Below are 11,455 nucleotides of genomic sequence, written 5' to 3'. Positions count from 1 at the left end.
AACTCCCGTCGTGCACTAACAATCACGTCGGAAGACTTTTCACGTGAATCATCTGTGTACAAATGACATATCCTAAACGGCTGTTTTATGCCTGGTGTACGCGGTACTATTGCCCAAGTGAGTATGTACATATCATGATCCTATGACTTTTGGCACCACAGTGTATAAGTGCGTTTGTTTCGTAATAGAAAAAATAACAATATCTCAAAGCAAAAGCGAAATGAAATTCATTTTTTGCATAGATTTGACTAATAATAAGTTCTCGAATGAAATTAAATTGAAGTATGATGCAGTAAGGAAGCAGGTGTTAAAAATGCACTCGAGACTTCCTTTTCTAGCACTAGATTTGAACGTGTTATGTTTTGTCTGTGTGGAACGAGTCACAATCAGTTGCTTCTTGGATATTTAGTTTTGCCATCTTTGGTTATATAGTACGTCATTTCCATTCTTTTCAAAATACCACTTTTTTCGTCCTATCCAGCAGACCTTTTTCCCACAAATCCACGCTGTGTTTGTGGGAACACTCCGTGTATGACCACTTTGTAATATCTACACGTAATTTTCGGTGCTACAGTGCTACGATTCAGACGTTGGCATATGTGGAAGCACATATCTAGTTAATGCTTATTATCTGGACTGTAAAGGCGTTGTCAGCTGTTCCCATTTTAATCACCTTCTTCAACCCACTCGACATTTAAAACGCTTTATTAAGTATTTTCATGAAAACTGATACTGTAGATACAGTGACTGGGTACAATGGACGCTGTACGCCTTCGCTTTCTCCCTCCACCTGTTAACTAGGTAACCTTTGTACAGCGACTTGCTTACTGGAGACGTGGCTAATACCTCGTGCTGCAGTTGTAAGGCAGTTGAGTCTCGGAGTACAGCAGCCCGGCGTTCAGTCCAAATGTCTCCTTTGTGTGTTCTTCTGCTGTTCTTGTTGGTGGTCACGGTCAAGGTAAGTAAATTCCTACCTTCAGTGGTATCTCACCGACGATAATGTTTACTTTGAAGATTAGCAGAGTAATTCAAGAACAATCTGCATTAATATCAACAAGCCGCTCTCTTCGAAACAGATTTAGATTTGTAGAACCCTTGAGTGTAAAATGAATCTTTACAGAACTATGGTTTGTAAAGGCCTTTATCGATTAGACAATAATATTCCAGTATTCATTGTATTCCCTCTCTCCTGATTTGCATCAATGAGCTTCTGATACGTGTCCGCAAGTATTGAATATTCATCAGTCAGTTTGACCGTTCGAAATGCCGGGTCTAAGTGTGGGCATACGCCTTGTCTCAGTTACTTTCGTTGCTAAATGGTGTGCTATCAGCTTTCGCATCTCCTCATTCTAAAACATGTATTATTTTCTCCAGCATAATACGTATGTTTTAACCAGTCTGAAGTCCCAGATTTATGTCTCGTGTCAGAATACCCTTTTTTTAAATGTAGGACTACCAGCTGCTTCTGATTTCTTTTTACTCCAACGAAATATCTTAATATTCTGGCTTATCTATGTTTTACGCTATACTGTAGTATTTACGGAGAAAAAATATGTAGTCAGTGTGTACCACTAAGTTTTAGGTCGTTAAACCGGTACTAAACGCCTCAGTGTTTTTAATATTGGTTCCTGAACGGGTTACAAGAACGTCTACTTGTACTCCTGTTCGTTCCTTCGAAGTTTTCTAACGTTTCCTTAAGATTAGTATAGTTTTACATGTGAGCAAGAACTAAGAAAAAAAAGGCAGGTAGTCGGCTCGGCATTGATTGAAAGATTAGTTGAGTGTCGGGTGTCCTCGTAAGGATTATCGTGCCAGATTTTGTCCAACTGGCAAGTTAGATGGTGAAAATCTCGAGCTGGTTGGAATGCCCTGCCCTTAATGCTCCAAATGTCCTCAACTGAGAAGAGATCCGGCGAACTTACTGGCCTAGGTAGGGTTCGGCAAGCACGAGAACCAACTCTAGTCGTTTGCGGGCGGCTACCATCTTGGAGAAATGTAAGCCCAGGATGGCTTGACATGAAGGGCAACAAAACGGGGCATAGAATATAGTCACCGTACTGCCGTGATGAGAGGATACCGAGGATGAGAACCAAAGGGATCCTGCTACGAAAAGAACAGTCACCCCAGACCATTACTCCCAGCTGGCGGGACATATGACTGGTGACAGACTGGAATCCCTACTCAGTTTGGATCGTCCCCACACACGTCTTCGACCTGGAATCTCAATTAATGGAAGTAAAATTCCACTTAGTGATGAGTCACGCTTCGAACTGAGTCCCAGTACCAATGGAAGTGAAATTAGAACTTTGATCTTAAAAGTAATTGTAAAATATACCTCAGTATTGTGTGTACTCGTACATGCTTGTAATATATATGCTGTTGTTATTGTCGTCTTCAGTCCTGAGACTGGTTTGATGCAGCTCTCCATGCTGCTCTATCCTGTGCAAGCTTCTTCATCTCCCAGTACCTACTGCAACCTACATCCTTCTGAATCTGCTTAGTGTATTCATCTCTTGGTCTCCCTCTACGATTTTTACCCTCCACACTGCCCAATACTAAATTGGTGATCCCCTGATGTCTCAGAACGTCCTACCGACCGATCCCTTCTTCTGGTCAAATTGTCCCATAAACTCCTCTTCTCCCCAATTCTATTCAATACGTCCTCATTAGTTATGCGATCTACCCATCTAATCTTCAACATTCTTCTGTAGCACCACATCTCGAATGGTTCTTCGAAAAATAACAACTTTGTAGTCCTTTGCAAAAGTTAAAATTCACCTCAAGTTTCTTTGTTTATACTTGTAGGAGATATAGTCTTGTGAAGCTGGATGAACTTCTTCGAAGCACGCTGCATAAACCCATTCACCAAAAAGAACATCTTTGTTTCAACGGCTCCATTTGTCATACGACGAGTAACAATAATCTGGAAGAGTGTAAACGGTTTTGCTTTAGACACAGATTACCTTTTCCATACTGAATCGCTCGCGACCCCTAGCCATCAACAGGTTTTGAGCTGTTATTCGGAATTTAATCTTTAGTTTTTTTACTAGATTATTTGCAGAAACGTGTAGACTCTCATGGCGTAAATCAATATAATTTTCCATTAATTTAATTGCTATATAAAACACATTTCAATCAGCTACTGAATTACTGTTGCTAAGCGAATGTAAATATTTAGTCAATGTTATCAATGTGAATTACGTTACGGTATCTTTTATTAATATAATTTCCAAATTTTAGTTGTTAGTAACCTTTGAAGAAAAGAGAACCACTTCCATGAATATCAAGTGCTCAGATGGAAACCCAGTTCTAAGCAAAGAAGGGAACGCAGAAATGGGGAAGGAGTATATGGAGGGTCTATACAAGGGCGATTTCCTTGAGGAAAAATATTATACAAAAGGAAGAGAATGTAGATGAAGATGAAATAGGAGATATGATACTGCGTGAAGAGTTTGACAGAGCACTGAAAGACCTAAGTTGAAAGAAGGCCCCTAGGAATAGATAACATTACTTTAGAACTACTGACAGCCTTGGGATAACCAGGCCTAACAAAACTCTACCGTCTGGTGAGCAAGATGTATGAGACAGGCGAAATACCCACAGACTTCAAGAAGAATATAACAATTCCAGTCCCAAAGAAAGCAGGTGTGAAAATTACCGAACTATCAGTTTAATAAGCCGTGGCTGCAAAATACTAACACGAATTCTTTACAGACGAATGGAAAAACTGGTAGAAGCCGACCTCGGGGAAGATCTGTTTGGATTCCGTAGAAATGTTGGAACACGTGAGGCAATACTCACGCTACGACTTATCTTAGAAAATAGATAAAGGAAAGGCAAACCTACGTTTCTAGCATTTGTAGACTTGGAGAAAGCTTTTGACAATGTTGACTGGAATACTCTCTTTCAAATTCTGAAAGTGGCAGGGGTAAAATACAGGGAGCGAAAGCCTATTTACAATTTGTTCAGAAACCAGATGGCAGTTATAAGAGTCGAGGGGCATCAAAGAGAAGCAGTGGTTGGGAAGAGAGTGAGACAGGGTTGTAGCCTATCCTCGATGTTATTCAATCTGCATATTGAGCAAGCAATAAAGGAAACAAATGAAAAGTCCGGAGTAGGAATTAAAATCCATGGAGAAGAAATAAAAACTTTGAGGTTCGCCGATGACATTGTAATTCTGTCAGAGACAGCAAAGGACCTGGAAGAGCAGTTGAACGGAATGGACAGTGTCTTGAAAGGATAATGGAATGTAATCGAATTAAAGGATAATGGAATGTAATCGAATTAAATCGGGTGATGCTACGGGAATTAGATTAGGAAATGAGACGCTTAAAGTAGTAAATGACTTTTGCTATTTGGGGTGCAAAATAACTGATGATGGTCGAAGTAGAGAAGATATAAAATGTAGACTGGCACTGGCAAGGAAAGCGTTTCTGAAGAAGAGAAAAATGTTAACATCGAGAATAGATTTAAGTGTCAGGAAGTAGTTTCTGAAAGTATTTGTATGGAGTGTAGCCGCGTATGGAAGTGAATCGTGGACCACAAATAGTTTAGACAAGAAGAGAATAGAAGCTTTCGAAATGTGGTGCTACAGGAGAATGCTGAAGATTCAATGGGTAGGTCATATAACTAAAGAGGAAGTACTGAATAGAACTGGAGAGAAGAGAAATTTGTTTCATAACTTGACTAGAAGAAGGGATCGGTTGGTAGGACATATTCTGAGGCAGGAAGGGATCACCAATTTAGTATTGGAGGGCAGCGTGGAGAGTAAAAATCTTAGAGACCAAGAGATGAATACACTAAACAGATTCAGAAGGATGTAGGTCGCAGTAGGTACTGGGAGATGAAGGAGTTTGCACAGGATAGAGTAGCATGGAGAGCTGCAACAGTAACGAAACCCGGCACGCATTGCCATACCTGTGCATATTTATTTACCTCTTTATATATAAAATAGAGCGATCTGTATGTCATCTAGAATCTGTAACTCGTAGACAAATATGGAAAAACGATAGGTAGCTCATACTGATTAGATTACATTATTTTTATTGGTATAAACTGACCAACTGTTTACACATTTCTATTGATAATCGCTTGAATGAACAGTACTTTCGGGTACGCCATTGACTATAAAACTTAACCAACTTAAAATAATTTGTAGTAATGCCAACATTTAGTATAACGCGAGTGGATACAGTGTATTTTTTTCGTTTCCTCATTTAGAGTGCAGACATATAGAGTTTTGGAGTTCCTACAATAGAGCAAACAATATGTAGCTGACCATGGGAAAAATATGGGTTTTCTAAATTTCATCCAGCAATGCACAGTGACTCCCCTTGAGCTTTGTTGGCTATCATCGCGAAAGCAAGACGCACAGGAAACTGTTGCCGTTTGAATGTGAAAGACAGATTAGTGGGAACCGTGGAATGCGCGAAATCATCACATCTCTTTTACATTTGCCGTTAATTATTGTTGCTTCAGTCACATTCAGCATCAGTTTTTCACAGAAATTCTGGTTCCGTTGCTCAACTTTGGCTTGCTGAGATTCCGAGAGAGCAATATTTGTGAACCAACTTTTAACCTTAATATATGCTGTGGCTTTCCAGAAGGTCCAATGAATTGAGAAATTCTATTGGATAGTTAATGGTTTGATGCACTTCTGTAACTGTGTCGGTGAATCTGTATTTCCTAATCGCACCAGGAAATTTCAGATGAATCTTTTTATTAATTCGACTCATGATTCTTTGAAGCTAAGATAGCTCGCTCGTATTGCCAAACATGATTGCAGAAGTTGTTGGCGATGTTCGGAAAAACATTCTGTCCAAGATCTTCAACTGATAACTGAATTAGACAGTCGTTCGGTGGGAACGATATCACCTGTGTTTCAGGAGGAAACGAAAGTTTGTGGCTTCCCATATCCAAACGTGTTTCACATGTCTCCAGAGAGTCAAATTCTTCAGGCATGCCTTCAGCTCGTCTACTGCTGCTGATCGTGGAATGACGGGCAAAATTTGACGGAAATGAACGGCAAGCAACATCAGACCTCCGTCCCTTTGACGTTGATCGCTTCGAAAATTTTGCAGAGCATGCCGTAATGCTACAGCTCAGATCATGTGGACCACGTTACATTCCTCCCAAATGATGATTTGGCGTGTTTTTAATATAGATACCAGTCCAGATGTTTTCCCAATGCTGCAAAGAGGATCTACAGATACACTTAATTTCAATGGCAGCTTGAAAGCCGAATGCAACTTGCGTCCTCCGCCAAGGAGCGTCTGTGCAATCCCCGAAGATGCCACAGCCAGAGCAATCCCATGCTGCAACGCCTCCTCGGGGCTAGTTATAGCAAAGTGGATAGCATAAAAACCCGCTTCATGCAAAAATACGTTTATGTGTCAACTGTCATTATGATTGGACAAATGGTGTCGAAGTCTATTAATCTCAAACTGATATACCAAAATCCATGTTTAAATATAATATTATCATGATCTGTGATTCAGGCAATTGTGAGCAAGAATTCCCGCTGTATTGAAAAGCTATTTAAGGTAAATGATATACAGGAAGTTTTACAAAATTATTTGAATAGAAATACTTAGAACCTCTATGCAAAACATCTATTTGGAAAATTGGGTACGCTTTACGTATTGATGACACAGCTGTTTAATTTCAGTTATACCTGCTGAAAATTACTTTTTAAGAAGAACATTATTTTCCTTGATTTAATATGCATATGAACCTGGTTTCTGTCATCAGAAAAAATTAAACCAACTTGTGAGTACATAACTTCATATTCAACCCTTAACTGACATATTAAGAGAATACAGATCCGAATATCAGTAAGGTCGTACCGAAAACATTACGCAGCCATCTCTGGTACTTATTCCCCGAAATTTTGTCTGTCGTTATTTGACGGCTATATTCCAACAGCAGTTAAGACAAATATGGTTGAAATTAGGCTGCAGGTAGACGGAAATGAATACTGGGTAAAGCAGGTATAATATACACCAAAAGGAGTTTTTCTTATTTTGCAACGATAGAGTTCCTGTTTTTCAGACTTTTGATTGAAAAATTTTACTCTGGTGAATTTCTGTGAGCACCAACTTCGGCAATGATCCTTCGGCTTGGAAGAATGATTCTACTTAGAAAACTGAGAGGGAAAAATTCAGAAGCTGTTTGTGAACTATGTTGCGAAAGAGGTGTCACACGCATTAAAGACTATAACAGTCTCAAAAAAGATGAGAATAAGAATCAGATTGTTCAATAGGTCTTGCTGCTGAATTTTAAAAAAAAATATCCTACTGCTACAAAACTCTCTTTCAGGAAACAATGTTTAATTTCTGTTTGAGTTCATCATATTTTCATTCGATAGAGTGAAAATAAAAATGCAGTTTTCTTATAAAAGTTGCATACATTAATGGCTCAAATGGCTCTGAGCATCATGGGACTTAACTTCTAAGGTCATCAGTCCCCTAGAACTGAGAACTACTTAAACGTATCTGACCTAAGGACATCACACACATCCATGCCCGAGGCAGGATTCGAACCTGCGATCGTAGCGGTCCCGCGGGTCCAGACTGTAGCGCCTAGAACCGCCCGGCCACACCGGCCGGCATACATTAATGCTAAAAAAGTATTTACTTTTTTAATTTTTCCCGTGTACCAGATAATTCTGGAAAATTCGGCGCAGAATATTGTTAACAGATGTTGGGGTGGTGTGTAAGTGTGCCCCATAACTAGTTCTTAGAATAAATAAAGGAAATCTTAAAACTACTAAAGGGTACACCACATTGAAATGGAGTTAACCATTGTATACTGTGTTGCATCTTCAACGTGTTTCGGGATTTTCTAGCATTTGTTGCTGGCCGGCCGCTGTGGCCGATCGGTTCTAGGTGCTTCATTGTGGAACCGCACGACCACTACGGTCGCAGGTTCGAATCCTGCCTCGGGCATGGATGTGTGTGATGTCCTCTGGTTAGTTAGGTTTAAGTAGTTCTAAGTCTAGGGGACTGATGACCTCAGATGTTAAGTCTCATAGTGCTTGGAGCCATTTGAACCAACTTGTTGCTGACTTTTTATATATCCTGCATTTTTTTAAAAAACTGGAACAAGATTAGGAGGCTGTAAGCATGAAAATTTTGTCATTCGAGAAATCAATTGAAGGTTGGAACGGCTCTTGTAATCATGAGGTTTGAGCGCAGTCTTACGAAACGCTAGCCATGCACAGTGAATAGCAATATCATAATGATTCATCTTTGGTAAATACAAAAAGTAATATTTGATATAACTCGTGTATTCAGTTAACTGAAATGATGTGACGTTACTGCAGGGTGACGACGTGCTGGTGACAGTGCAGCAGGGCACGCTGAGAGGGACCACGGCCGCGAGCGTCTACAACACGTCCTACACGGCCTTCCTGGGCATCCCGTACGCCGAACCACCTGTGGGCGACCTGCGTTTCCAGGTGAATTACAAGAGTTAGACAGATTAGTTTGTGGATCCCGATTCCGTTAAAGTCACTCTACCTGAATGTATACAGTCAAGTGTATTCAAAATTACGGCGAATAGTTTTATAAGAAGCAAAGTAATACGATTACGTGGAATTTGACTGTATTTTCAAAGTACTGTCTTTGGCTGGACACGCACTTACTCCAACGTTGATTCCATGACTGTAAGCATTTCTGGAAGGCTCATTTTGGTGCTCTGAGTGTCGGGAATAGTGTCAAATTATTTTCCTTTAAACACGGTTTTAATTTATGTTGTTAAATCTGGTAAGGCGGATGTCAACTGACAGGAACAATTTTTCCCGCCAAAAACAGGCGAATCAAATGCGAGGTGTGGCACGGCACGTTGTCGTTATGAAAAAGGAAGCAATTGGACCATTCTTCTGGCCGCTTTCTTCGAGCATCTTTTCGCAAGCGTTTCTGTACGCCCTGTAATATTCGGCGTTCACAATTGAAACGAACTCTGATAACACAATGCACACAATACAGGAAAAAAAAGAATGAGCTTGATCGTGATATTCGATTTTGACTGAAGTGCTTTTCTAGGGCGAGGGAATTCATTGGTTTCCCATTGAGAACTCTGAATTTTAGTCTCAGGGTGACACCCATAGCGCCAACTTTCATCTGCAGTTAAAGGTTTGGACATAAAGTCAGGATCTGAATGAAGACAATCCTTCAACTCCGTGCAAACTGACACGCGATGTTGTTTCTGTTCATCACACAGATGTCAGAGGAGCAAATTTTGCACTCACTCGTCTCATTTGAAAATGTTGATTTAAACCGCTTTTCACGGACTCGTGCAAGATGCTAAGATCTATGGTAAGCTCTCGAGTAGTTAATCGCCTGTTTGAACGAACAAATTTTGCCAAGTTTTCTTCTGTTTTATTGGTTAATGGACGTCCCAAGTTTTGTTGGTTATTTACCGACTCATCTCTGATTTTAAATCGCTCATACCACTTGTAAAGAGTCTTCGGAGTTCCAGCATTATCGACATACACCAGTTCCAATATTTCATGAGTATCTTCGGTTCTTTGTTTCAGCTTGAAACAGAACTCAAGGCCCACGCGTTGTTGGAAAACCGCGATGCGCGACAGCCACCCTAAACACAGGCTCATTCGAGCCTCTCTGGACGCTGACTGACAATTCAGAACATGTTCCAAATTGACGCTGCACACACAAACACACACACACACACACACACACACACACACACACACATATATATATATATATATATATATATATATATATATATATATATCCTCTACCGACCGGCGTCAATGGATGTGGACATGGAGAGGCTTGTCGTCAGAACACCGCGCTCCTGGCCGTTGTTAGTTTTCGTCAGCAGAGCCGCAGCTTTTCAGTAAAGTATCTTCTCAAGGGCTGAATACCCTCTACTCGCCAAAAACGCTCTGTAGACCCGGACGGTGACCCATCCAACTGCTAGCCTGGCCCAACAGCGCTTAACTTCGGTGATCTGAGGGGAACCGGTGTCACCCTGGTATAGTTGTTGTTGTTGTGGTCTTCAGTCCTGAGACTGGTTTGATGCAGCTCTCCATGCTACTCTATCCTGTGCAAGCTTCTTCATCTCCCAGTACCTATTGCAACCTACATCCTTCTGAATCTGCTTAGTGTATTCATCTCTTGGTCTCCCTCTACGATTTTTACCCTCCACGCTGCCCTCCAATGCTAAATTTGTGATCCCTCGATGCCTCAAAACATGTCCTACCAACCGATCCCTTCTTCTAGTCAAGTTGTGCCACAAACTTCTCTTCTCCCCAATCCTATTCAATACCTCCTCATTAGTAACGTGATCTACCCACCTTATCTTCAGCATTCTTCTGTAGCACCACATTTCGAAAGCTTCTATTCTCTTCTTGTCCAAACTGGTTATCGTCCATGTTTCACTTCCATACATGGCTACATTCCATACAAATACTTTCAGAAGCGACTTCCTGACACTTAAATCTATACTCGATGTTAACAAATTTCTCTTCTTCAGAAACGATTTCCTTGCCATTGCCAGTCTACATTTTATATCCTCTCTACTTCGACCATCATCAGTTATTTTACTCCCCAAATAGCAAAACTCCTTTACTACTTTAAGTGTCTCATTTCCTAATCTAATCCCCTCAGCATCACCCGATTTAACTTGACTACATTCCATTATCCTCGTTTTGCTTTTGTTGATGTTCATCTTATATCCTCCTTTCAAGACACTGTCCATTCCGTTCAACTGCTCTTCCAAGTCCTTTGCTGTCTCTGACTGAATTACAATGTCATCGGCGAACCTCAAAGTTTTTACTTCTTCTCCATGAATTTTAATACCTACTCCGAATTTTTCTTTTGTTTCCTTTACTGCTTGCTCAATATACAGATTGAATAACATCGGGGAGATGCTACAACCCTGTCTCACTCCTTTCCCAACCACTGCTTCCCTTTCATGCCCCTCGACTCTTATAACTGCCATCTGGTTTCTGTACAAATTGTAAATAGCCTTTCGCTCCTTGTATTTTACCCCTGTCACCTTCAGAATTTGAAAGAGAGTATTCCAGTTAACGTTGTCAAAAGCTTTCTGTAAGTCTACAAATGCTAGAAACGTAGGTTTGCCTTTTCTTAATCTTTCTTCTAAGATAAGTCGTAAGGTTAGTATTGCCTCACGTGTTCCAACATTTCTACGGAATCCAAACTGATCTTCCCCGAGGTCCGCTTCTACCAGTTTTTCCATTCGTCTGTAAAGAATTCGCGTTAGTATTTTGCAGCTGTGACTTATTAAACTGATAGTTCGGTAATTTTCACATCTGTCACACCTGCTTTCTTTGGGATTGGAATTATTATATTCTTCTTGAAGTCTGAGGGAATTTCGCCTGTCTCATACATCTTGCTCACCAGATGGTAGAGTTTTGTCTGGACTGGCTCTCCCAAGGCTGTCAGTAGTTCTAATGGAATGTTGT

At 40.5% G+C, this 11,455-nt stretch overlaps 1 protein-coding gene across 1 annotated transcript in view; it reads left to right on the top strand.

Annotated features, from left to right (window-relative positions):
* The first annotated feature begins 834 nt into the window (after positions 1-834).
* Positions 835-11,455, top strand: part of LOC126251828 (venom carboxylesterase-6-like) — a 92,755-nt gene continuing 82,134 nt past the window's right edge. Inside the window, exons 1-2 of the mRNA XM_049952490.1 lie at positions 835-958; positions 8,324-8,458. Of these exons, the coding sequence (XP_049808447.1) occupies positions 908-958; positions 8,324-8,458 (186 nt within the window). The 5' untranslated portion in view covers positions 835-907. The remainder of the gene's footprint in view (positions 959-8,323; positions 8,459-11,455) is intronic.

This window comes from Schistocerca nitens, chromosome 4, assembly GCF_023898315.1.
Source record: "Schistocerca nitens isolate TAMUIC-IGC-003100 chromosome 4, iqSchNite1.1, whole genome shotgun sequence".
Taxonomy (NCBI): Eukaryota; Metazoa; Arthropoda; class Insecta; order Orthoptera; family Acrididae; genus Schistocerca; species Schistocerca nitens.
This window is presented reverse-complemented; position numbering and strand designations above follow the sequence as displayed.